We start from the raw sequence: 11,836 nt of genomic DNA on the forward strand, positions 1-11,836 counted from the left end.
AAAAAAGGTTCTATTTGTTGATCCTCTTGGTTTTCTTAATTTATACAGCTGGCCTCAGAGATGATTCTTAACCTATTTTCAAGCACTGAAAGGCTGTTAAAATCTTTAGTTGAAACTATCGTTGCAGCTGTTGAGTTGTCAGGAAGTGAAAGCAGGTAAGTTTTGCAAACAGGATTACTGGCATAGAAGCTTATGAAAATTACAGTACAGGACCACTAACTACAGAAGGCAGAGATTTTGGACCTTTTCTTTTATTCTTTGTATGCTGTCCCTATTCTGACTGTAAGCTTGGGCGAGTTCTGTAAAGTGGGGGTCAACACATTTAAAAGAAAATAAATCAGTGCTGAAAATGTGAGTTCTCAAGGAGAAATCCGTCTTTTCCACAGACCTCATTTTTGCATTAACCTTCTAGAGATTTTTATTTATTTTAGATTTTTTTAATGTTTATTGCTGATCTGCATTCATATCCTTGTGGTAGAAAGTACTTTCACATCCAGCATGAGCTGAAAACATGAAGTGTGAAAAAGGCGGCAAAAAATGACAGAAAAGCACTTAATGTTTCTGAACGTTTAGGGTTAGAAGGTACTTAAGGTTTAGGTAGAAGTTACTTAAAGTTTAGGTAGACGTTTGGTTCACCAATTGTCTTTGAACTAAATTTGTATCTGTCATCATTAATATTTTCTTTACTTCTGCAAACTGCTAAAACGGAGGATTAGATTCACTGCTGGCGACAATGCGACTGATGACAGTCGTGACTAACAACAGCACCTGCCAGGAATCTATGGATCCTGCTAGTCAGTTTTTTTGTTGGTTTTTTTTTTTTATAGAATGTTTCCATTAAAAAATTTCTCATAATTCTTGTACAGGTCAAGAAACTACCACGTTTCCCCATATTTCGGCATGCTTGTTTTGTTACTGCTTCGACTTCAGAATATTGTGACTTAGTATTTGTTACAAGGTGATGGCTGCATATTGTAGAACATATTGCCTACAGCAATACTGAAATTGCTAGCAGCTCTATTTGATGGCACCAGAATACCAGCTTTTGTTATTCTATAATTCTGAAGTCTTTCTTCAGTGATTTTCATAGGTTTTTCTACACAGCCACCCACCCTACCTCCGATGCATATAAACACAAACAGTTTGGGTTTATTGCCAAGACATAATGACGCTTACAGTCAGCTTTTTTTGAACTTAAAACCAATCAGCATCCCTGTAAAAAATCAAATAACAATACTTTTGTAAATCCGTATCTCCATCTCATATACAATTAGTAATATCCACCTTTACGGTACACCTCTCCTTAAAAGCTACATGTTGTTTTCATGTGCCCAAATGATAATATGAAGACTGAACACATGGTTAGACTACTGTATCTATTACATCAGTAAACTGAAATATCCCCTACACAGCTTCTCCCATTCACCTCTGCCTATTAATATGTTAAAACCTGTCAGAAATTTCTAATTAATCAGATGCTACTGGGGAAAAAAAAAAAAAAAACCACGAAACCAAACTCAGCTACCCACTCAGAAAGCCAAGAGGGGGAAGAACCACCTTCACGCCCTCACATTCCACTTCAAGACTGTGTACTCCAAGCCCAACAAAATAGCTTTGCATTGCCTCCTCCATACACATTACTAGCTAGACTGTCATTAATCAGATCATTGCAAAAAGGCACTTAGTTCACAGACTTCTGTGAGAGACATTTTCAAAACAAAAATGATGCTTTAATCTCAACAGATGAAGAGCATTACACAAGTGATTATGACTGCTATTTTCCAAAGTTATTGTAGAAAGGTTTAGGTAAGAAAAACTACAAGGCATCATGCAGTGCTCTTAAAATCTTTCCCTTTCTTTCTGCCCCTGCTTCACCAATATAAATCCCAGTTTGGTAAGTAGGTGAAAATCTGAAAAAACAACTTAGAACAAAAGGTCCAGTATCTCTGTAGTTTAACTCCATTGCAGGTATGCTGGGCCCACAACCTGTATACGTTCCCTGGTCTTCTCCACGATGACCCACACTGTTACCAGAAGGAGATACAACCACAACACAGCAACCTTCCCATGTTGTGGGCCAATGCAGGGCTGGGAAAATGGTATCATCGTATGAAGCATGGAAGTAAAATAGTCGATGAAGATGACTAAATGCTCTGCTCCATCAGAGGAGCCTGACTGAGACTAAGGCTTGGCTATGAGCACAACTCCAGAGATCACTGGCTTCATCTCAGGACTCTCGGATTCCTCAAAGGGCAATTTAAAGAAGTCCAAAGATACTAAGAGACATGAAAGGAACAGAGTGGGTGATGAAGCCACATGTGGGGAATTTGCTGGGAGATAGGAACTCTGTCAGACTTGATAGGAGCTCTATCAGTAGAGCAGAATCTATGCTGCCAGGATTTCAGGAATGGAAAATGACTCTTCAGGCTCTGTGCCGCCTTCATGCTATTTCCTGACTTTTCACCTTTAGACTTTTTATCTATTTCTGGGAATGCTGCCAGACTGAAGACACTTCGCCTGCAAAGCTGTCTAGCTTTGCTGTCTCTATCCCTTCCACAGATAGCTTAGGTGTGTGCCTGAACATCCACATAGCGGCCTGCCTCAGTGGCCTATAAACTATACTGTGCAACATCCTTAACAGATCTCACACAGGACCATTCCCTCCTTCTGGGTGTTCTCCTACATCCTTTTCATTCTACCCAGAACTACATGGTAATACTACTAAAAAAATCAAACATTGAGACGCATTTTGGTATAACAGCAATCATTGTTTGTTCTGATGAGAATTGTGTGCAGTAGACTGAAGTGAAAGACAACTTGTATTGTTAACACCTCCTCTTCTACCTTCCCACACTCCAAATAATTATCGATCAGCTAAATGCATCAATATTTATAAAATATAAGTTTAGCCTGTGACAGCAAAACAACGCCCCTGCTCTCTCCACCTCCAAAAAAGTCCCAAGATATCAGGCTTTCCTAGTGATCCACCTGGATAACTCTCCTGCCCAAGAGTTCTCAGTGGCTGCTAGCACACTGAGCAGCACATAAATACCAGAGCAAGCTCTGAGGCATTGGTCTGCCTGTCATCCAGGTCAGGGGGCTGAACAGACCTCCCTGCAGCTTTCTGCTAGCTCTTTCAACACCCAGATGTGGGATGATGACTGGTGCCTCCTTGGGTGAAGATGCTGCCACCACACACCTTTGGGCTTTATAACTCCAAAATGCCCTAGGTCCTCTTGCTTGCACAGGGTTAAAATGTCCCTGGCAAGCATTGTGCATGTGGCATTCAGCAGCATTAGGATATGTTTGACTGGGTTTGACTTCTGGATTCACATCTGGTTTACAAGGTACCAGACTCCATTTCTTTAAATGTAAAAACATATAATCAGAGCTTGTTGCCCTTACTCCCTACACAAAAGTTTTATCTATTTCATTTCAGCCCTTTCCCCCAGAGATAAAGACTAGAACATACCACACCTTTTACTCAGCTGCTCAGGAATATCCCAGTTGTAAAGCCTACCATGACCAGAGAGACTAGTAAAGAAGCCCTTAAATCATAGAATCATAAGATATCTCAAGTTCGAAGGGACCCGTAAGGATCATTGAGTCCAATTCCCTGCTCCTTGCAGGATTACGTAAAAGTAAATTGTATGACTAAGAGCATTGCCCAGGTGCTCTTTGAACTCTGACAGTCTTAGTGCTGTGACTACTACCCTGGGGAGCCTGTTCCAGAGACCAACCACCCTCTCAGTGAAGCTCATTTTACTTAATGTCCAATATAAAATTCCCCTGATGCAGCCTCATTCCATTTTCTTGTGTCCCATTGATGGTCATCAGAGAGAGGAGACCAGCACCTCCTCCTCTGCTGCCCCTCTTGAGGAAGTTGTAGACTATTGATGAAGAAGGGTTGCTCACAGTCTGCCTGTAGAGAAAATTGAAAATACCCTTATAATCTTCCTGAGGAAGTCCTAGAACTGGTAGTGAAATCAGAAACTTGAATCTATAGCTCTGACTGCAACACAAACCTAACAAGGTTTGCAGAAAGCATGGGAGCTATGGGAAGAATTAGGATGATGGAAAACTATTTTCAAAGTGAGTATATCTTACTTTGGGTTAGGTGAGCATTTCCAGGTCCACTGTAACCAGGCGGCACTGACAATCCCTGCTATGATCATCCCAGTCTTAATTAACTTGTATCCTTAAAAAGGCAGTAAAAACTTATGAAGGTGCTAAGTTGCTAATTCAGCTATCAGTATCTTCTACCACTTCCTTAACCATATGTCAGACTTTTATTCTCTGTCTCTGGTATCCATTTGCAATATGCTCTTCATGAAGGAATACGCTGTGTTTTTCAGTCCTTCAGAAATACCTGCCTGTACATTTTAAGTTTCGGAAGTTTGTGCTTTGTTTGTTCTAATATTATTTTTTTTTCTCAAATATTTAGACAACATATTGAACTTATCCATTCTTGGGCGTTTGAGACACTGCAGGAAAATCATAGAATGGCTTGGGTTGGAAAGGACCTTAAGTTCATCTAGTTCCCACCCCCCTGCCATGAGCAAGGACACCACACACTAAACTGTGTCATCCAAGGCTCTGTCCAATCTGGCCTTGAATACCTCCAGGGTTGGAGCATTCACAACTTCCTTGGGCAACCTATTCCAGTGCCTCACCACCCTCACTGTAAAGAACTTCTTCCTTATATCTAATCTGAACTTCCTCTGTTTAAGTTTGAACCCGTTACCCCTTGTCCCACCACTACAGTCCCTAACAAAGAGTCTCTCCCCAACATCCTTATAGGCCCCCTTCAGATACTGGAAAGCTGCTATGAGGTCTCCACGCAGCCTTCTCTTCTCCAGGCTGAACAGCTCCAAATTTCTCAGCCTGTCTTCATAAGGGAGGTGCTCCAGCCCTCTAATCATCCTAAAAATCATCTAAAAATCCATGAAAATCAATGAAAAAAATCTGTCTACGCCATGGACTTGCATTTTTAGAGGCAAACACATTGAAGAAGCTGAGGCCTAGCTTCCTGGTTTGACTTTGACTAGCATGACTGAGCCTGTGGGGGTGAGCAAGGAGCAGAAACAGAGCTTGCAAGTATGAGATAGAGAAATTCAACACATGTAACATTTCTTAGCACAGTAAGACAGGTATTTTATATAAAGTATTTTATCATGTGACTTCACTTACTGTACCAGGAGCGCAAAAAGGCTATGAAAGTTGCAGGAGGTAGATACAGTCTGTTTTTAGCTTTCTACTTCCAGCGTTATGCCAGCAATTCCTTCTTTTCTCAGCACATGGTGTGACAGCACAGCACACAAAAGGAGAGTGGAGTCAAAGCTGATCCCAAAGACCTTCCGTGTTCCCTTCAGGAAATTAAATGCACATTTCACAGCTTTCTTGCAGAGATGAGGTTAACTGAAGCAATTCTTACAAAGGTTTTCTATGCCAGGGCATCAGAAATTATGCACTGACTGTTCTGCATTGTCTGCTCTGCTAATGCTGAACAAAAAAAGAGATGAGAAAAATTTAGATATCCTGTACCTAGCCGGGACATGCTGGAAACGCAGAGATGAAGTACAAGCAACTGATGCACTACTGCCAGAAAGATCTTCCTGTTAATAAAGAAAGGTGTCTGGACAGTGGAGGACACCAGCACCTCTGGGGAAGACACTCTAAGGGTGGCATTTGATCTGTGCATCCAAAGCATTTGATCTGTGCATCCAAAGCATCCACACACTAAGTTATCAGCTATACATGATATTTATCTCCCAAACTGCCTTGATGGCTACTAACTTTCTGGTTCCAAACTGACTGGAAGAAAATTACAGGGGCTGCAGTCTGCCAGCTTCCACCTTCTTACCATGACCTTTCCTCCTTGCCCAGCAGTGTCTTCACATTAACGGACTTCCACACCACAGAAGGAGAGTGAACCAGGGACATATCACTGTGAACCTTTCCCTCCCTGTCCTATAGTTCTCCCTCCTCTATCAGTTCCCTTATGTTTGCAAATGCCAGCCTGGCCTTAGCATGGTATTTATTTTTTTCAGACATCTGCAGAAAGCTGTCCCTAGGGTGTCCATCTATAAAAATACCCACAGTATCACAAGATTGACATCTAATGGTGGAGTCATAAAAGCACTACAGCATGTGCTTTTTGCTAGCCAGGCAATGCCTGTAAACATTGGAGTCAGGTTCCCATGCCCTAAATCTAGACTGTCAGCCTATACAACACTACAGATTCCAGTTTAGTAACTGAAACTTCAGCTTCACTTATGTGCTCTGTAGCATGCTTAGAAGACAGCTACACCTCTGCTTCAGTCTTCCCTGAATATGCATGTGTATCTAGGTGGTTAACCACCCAGATAAGAATCAGTGCCTGGGTTCCTCAAGCATTATAGCACGCTGTGATTTAGATAAATGTATTCTACTTCTTTTTAGTGCTACCTACCCCCCATCCCATCTGTGGATGCTACACTGCAATTTTAAAAGATAAAAAGGTTTTCTGCAGGTACTATATTTTAAATAACAGCTTTTTTTCCCCTCTTGATTTGACATTCAACTATCCATCAGGGTAAGCAATAAGTGACTTGGCAGATAATTCAGGACATATGGCTTTGAAGAACTGGTAATTTAAAAGTACTGGGACAAGTTTCCTCAACTCATTCACCTTAATTTGTGTTATTAACTTTTACGTGTGCTCTAGCAGCTTGTACAGCTAAAAAACTTGTAGAAAGCATAATGCAAGTGACAAAATAACCTTTTCCTGGGTTGTATTAATGTGTACCGCAAAAACCACACTCACAAACTGAGTAACAGAGACAAATACAGCTCAAAGCTGCTAAACATATATGTCTCATCTGTAGTCACCAGGTGGCACCAGTTGTATTCGTATATTAATGACGGGTTTCAACCCACTGTAACCCACATGGTCTTGGAAATGTAAAGCACATCATGTATGCATATTAGGTAAAGACTAATAGCTGAATGGTCGGTAAACTAGAGAGTTCGGACAGAACTTTAACAAGATTTGACTGCTGGATTTTCTATGTTTGTTTGTTTGTTGGGTTGTTACTGTGTTTTGTTTTGTTTTTTTTTAATTCAGTGGCATCTCTTAATTTTGAACATAATGGTTGAAAAACTTCAAAAAAATGCGAAGATGCACTATTTCAACTAAATGTATTGATTCTTGGTCAGAACTGACATCTCGTAGCTTTCTGTTAACACAAGAGGACATTTTTCTCTGGCTGTCATTATCAATGAGTTCTTGAACTAAGGAGGAAATTAAAAATTCTTTTGTTTTACAAAACAATTATATTATTGTATGAGGGTGAGTCTGAAATTAGCTACGTATAACAGTATATTATCTCATTAGCATATAATGAGATAATATATACCATATACTAATTCTATGATAATATATATAATATTCTAAACATATATACTAAGAAATAGTGAAAGCTAGTTCATTTACTTGCAAATCATGAGTCATATCAGGTTTTTATGCATTTGAATGTTCATAACATTCATCAATAAGAAAATATTTGTGAATCTAAACTGTTTCTTGAGCTTGGCAATATTTAGCACAAACATTTTTCTTACTCCTTATTATCTGTCTCCTCTGTGAATAACTTTTTATCAGAAGAAAAAAAAAAAAAACAAAACAAAAAAGCAAAAGGGTGAAATCTTGACCTCACTGAATCAATGGCAGAACTCCCACTCACTTCGATGGGTCAGGATTTTACCACACATGACCGGCTTTATACAAAGAAGGAAAATCAAACAGGCAAAACCACTATGTTATTAAAAGCACAGAGTCTGAAAATGAATCATCATCTAAACAATGTAGCAAATGTTTACAAATAAAAGTAATAAAAAAGTCAAGTTGTAGTTTGAAAGAGTTTTAAAAGGAACTTGATTCTCCAGGGGGAAAACATCATTTTATCTAAACACTGAAAATATAAATTTTAATATATAATTCTAAGCATCCATATTTTGTATCTTTAGTCTATTTGTAACAGTTTTTCAGCCAGCAGGTACTTTTGATTGATTATATTAAATACAAACAGTTGTACCTGCTTCATTGCAGCATTATTGAAAAAATGTAGTCCATACTTACATTCTTTTCATCATGACTTATTCTTAAAAATGAACCAATGTGATTATCTTAACATACAACATCCAGAGAAGCTTAATGGTTGTTGGGGTCCCCAGTGCAAACAATGGCAGGTACATGTAAATGATCTTTTTAAAGACCATTTTTTGCAAGCACTGCTTTGCAAGTAATATTTGCATTTGCAGTGAGCAAGCCTGGCCTTGTACAGACAAAAAAAGGAGATGTTTCTGTTCAAATGATTCATGATTATTGTTCATGCTCTACAGTAATAGGAAGACCCTCAGCAGTGCAACCAGGGAAATCAAGTCATAGACAGATAAGAAGCACTCTTCATTCCAGCCAGCAGCAGGCACTGAAAAAACATGCTTGAGCTAACCTCTAGTTTTGAGCCAAGCAGTTTGTGGCTAATTTAACACTGTAGTATGCACCCAAAAAGTAAGTTTATCTTTCACCTGCTGTAGCGTGAAGCACACCTAAACCAAATTTTACTCCTTGTATTCAAGCGTTTCCATTACAGTAGCTGTGGCACATATCAAAAACTAGTCTTGAAAATCTAAAGAACAGTCTGAAATTTAGGCACCTACTGCAAGGTAAATTTGTAGACTCTCTCTCTAGCTAGTCCAAAAAGTGGTTTATGCCATCTTAAGACAAGTAATCAAGAAAGAAACAAGCTGTTCTCCAGGGATCTCCATTTTCCTCCACTGGTAACAGGAGCCCAGGCAGCCAGATCAGAGGTGAGACACAGCTTTGGATGGAGACCATCAAGTGAGATGAACTCCAGCCTGCAAATGGCAAGTTCCACTATAGAGGCTAGAGACTGAAGGCACAGTTGGTTTAACTGGCTTGGCAAAGGGCTGTGCACTGATCCTTCCAGGTCGTAGTATACTGCATTGAGAAATTCACATACATTGTATTCTCATCTGTGCTATTAGTTGAGAAATAATAAAATGAGACAAAGTGAATCTAGTTTTCTTCCCTTTCTCTTACATAAATCTGTTGTCATCATAAAGGAGTTCTGCTTTTACTGCCTAGAAGAGAAGGCAGACACACACATTTGTACAAAGACCTACTATATTTGTTTCGTACCATAACAAAAGAAAGCATAGAATTCATGTTATTTTATCAGCAAAAATTACACTCTTTACCTATTATCTGCAATTCTATCTATAGCAAGTACCTTACATTGTAATTAAAGTGTATTGTATGCATTATTTGTGAAAGGGCTGTAATCATTTCAACATACCATTCATTGAAATACATTAATACAGTATCTATAATACATGAAAAATGAAATAAATTAAAATATACCTATTTTAAGGTTTTTCTTCCTGAAAGAGTCCTAGTAGTATCAGAATTCATGGGCTATGTTATCCTGTCTCCATTAGGTTCTTAAAATGAGAAGGATATGCAAGAGTCTAGCAACCTCCTGGAGACGTCCCAAGGCATTGCAAGGGGAAGCAGGAGACAGGGAGAAAGGGAGATGAGTTTGTGCCTTTTTAGCTGTACTTGATAGGGTGGATACCTACAGGAGACAAGGCTGAAGTTCTGATCAATTGGGTCAGTGTTTCCTTGCAAAGTGACCTCCACGTGGAGGGGCTGAAACCTTCATTGATTTAAAAGGGAGTTTCATAATTAATTCAAACGGACCACATCCTACCACCACCATTCTCTTTGGAATGATTTGTATTTTTAAATGATTAAGGATTTCCCACTAATATTTGCAGAAATAATATTACCATGTCAGAGGTCTCACAAGCAAAACCTAAGTTGGGGGCTTATGACAAAGATGGAGAAAAACTTTAAACCAAGGCATGTTCTGACAGGAGAAGAGGCAACAGTTTTAACTGGAAGAGGGTGGGTTTAGACCAGACAGAAGGAAGACATATTTTACAGCAAGGGTGGTGAGGCACTGGCACAGGTTGCCCAGAGAAGCTGTAGCTGCCCCATCCCTGGCACTGTTCAAGGCCAGGTTGGGTGGGGCTTTGAGCAACCTGGTCTAGTGGAAGGTATCCCTGCCTATGGCAGAGGGGTTGGAAAGAGATGGTCTTTAATGTCTCTTCCAACCCAAGCCATTCTACCATTTTATGACATCTAAATAAAAATTAATACAATGCATAGAGCATCAAAGTAATTGATTTTCTGACTTTAAATACTTGAGCGCAAGGATGATGGTTGGTTTCATTTTTCTTTTTGCTTACTCCCTCACAATTCTATTTTCATTAGAGCAGACTACAAACCTAGAGAAAATCCTGCACATACCTGTTTCTCCCCACTGGGCTTCTTGTGGTTTAACAGCAGCTCCACGGCACCAACTACCTCCTTTCGTATGGCATGAAGCAGGGCATCTCCCACATAGACATTAAAACTTAAGAGCAGCTCAATGAGCTCAAGGTTCTCATTTTCAATTGCAATAAGGAGTGCAGTTCTTCCCAGGGGATCAATGCAATTAATATTGATCTTGAAATAAATTTCTGCTTCCTCCAAAGCTTTCTTTACACTGGCATAATCTCCTTTCTCCACGGCGTTCAGATAGGCTTTCTCTGAATGAGACAGTTCAGATTCTGCCCGTACAATACGAAGAGGGATACGATCTCTGTAGGGAGCATTGACACTTCTTTTGTAGTAGAACTGGGCCATATTTTATGCCATTCTAATACTTTGTCTCTGCAATATGAACAGAAAAATTAAATCAGTAATATATTTTAGAAGTACAACACACCAAATTAATATTTGCAATATATAAGTACTTAAAACTCATACTAAAAAGTGATGTTGAAACAAGTACAAATGGCCTCTATCAACAGAACTTGTAAGACCGACAGCAAACATGGAAACCAAAACATATAACCAGGTTGTTGCAACTTACCAAGTCAAAGCATACCTGTCAGCATACCATTCAGTTGTATGTATTCCTTAAACCAGTGGCAAGCATGCAGTTATATGATACAACATAGTTTGAATCAAATGTGTGGCCCCACTTCATCCTTAATTTCTTCATGAATTTCTGCTACCTCATGTTTCCCATAGTTTAAAAGTATGCTTATAACATAGTGGCTTCTGTTCAGTAGACTACAGGGCCCTTACAGCTTGTAAGTTTGCTTGTGGTACTGGTTATGTCACTTGAGATTGGTTCAGTTGTCCATCTAAGGTACCTAGGCCTCTCTGAGATGCTCTAGTTATCTCAGGGCATCTACATTCCAGCATGGCTTGGGTTTTTCAGAAGGCCTGTGTGAATTCAGTACCTCCATACAAATGTCTCTGACATCCTACACATCCCAGGCATCATTCAACGCTTGTGTGTAGACAATTCAATAGAGCCCTTCTTACCTGTTTCTTTATCTTGGGCAGAAAGAACATGTTAAGAGTTGGAATAATTATTCGGAGTGCTGCTGAAACACCCTGATTTATCTGTGGCAGGCACAGATTACACAGTTGGGTGGTGAGCCTTCCTACTAAGATTTTGATTCTATCACATATGCTACCAGAAAAACATTAATATAAAATACTTTTCCAACCAGTACTTATAAACCTATAAATTTTCATTCAAAGCCTGAAAGTAAAAACTAAATCCATATGAGATAAATTGCCAAGGATGGGTAGATAGTAACAATAATGGTTTTGATTCAAAGCTGTTAAGTTCTAAACTAGAATTAATACTGAAACACCGTAACTGTAAAACAACACTAAAGTCTTACATATCATAAAGCACATAATGCCCTT

The 11,836-nt window shown here is 39.3% G+C and overlaps 1 protein-coding gene across 1 annotated transcript in view; it reads right to left on the reverse strand.

The window, feature by feature from the left end:
* Positions 1 to 10,753, reverse strand: part of LOC104402398 (short transient receptor potential channel 4) — a gene marked incomplete at its 3' end in the record, with an annotated part of 58,900 nt that extends 48,147 nt beyond the window's left edge. The window contains exon 1 of the mRNA XM_010010269.1: positions 10,376 to 10,753. Within this exon, the coding sequence (XP_010008571.1) occupies positions 10,376 to 10,753 (378 nt within the window). The remainder of the gene's footprint in view (positions 1 to 10,375) is intronic.
* Positions 10,754 to 11,836: the final 1,083 nt, after the last annotated feature.

The sequence above is a fragment of the Nestor notabilis genome, unplaced genomic scaffold (assembly GCF_000696875.1).
Source record: "Nestor notabilis isolate BGI_N333 unplaced genomic scaffold, ASM69687v1 scaffold812, whole genome shotgun sequence".
In the NCBI taxonomy this organism is placed as follows: domain Eukaryota; kingdom Metazoa; phylum Chordata; class Aves; order Psittaciformes; family Psittacidae; genus Nestor; species Nestor notabilis.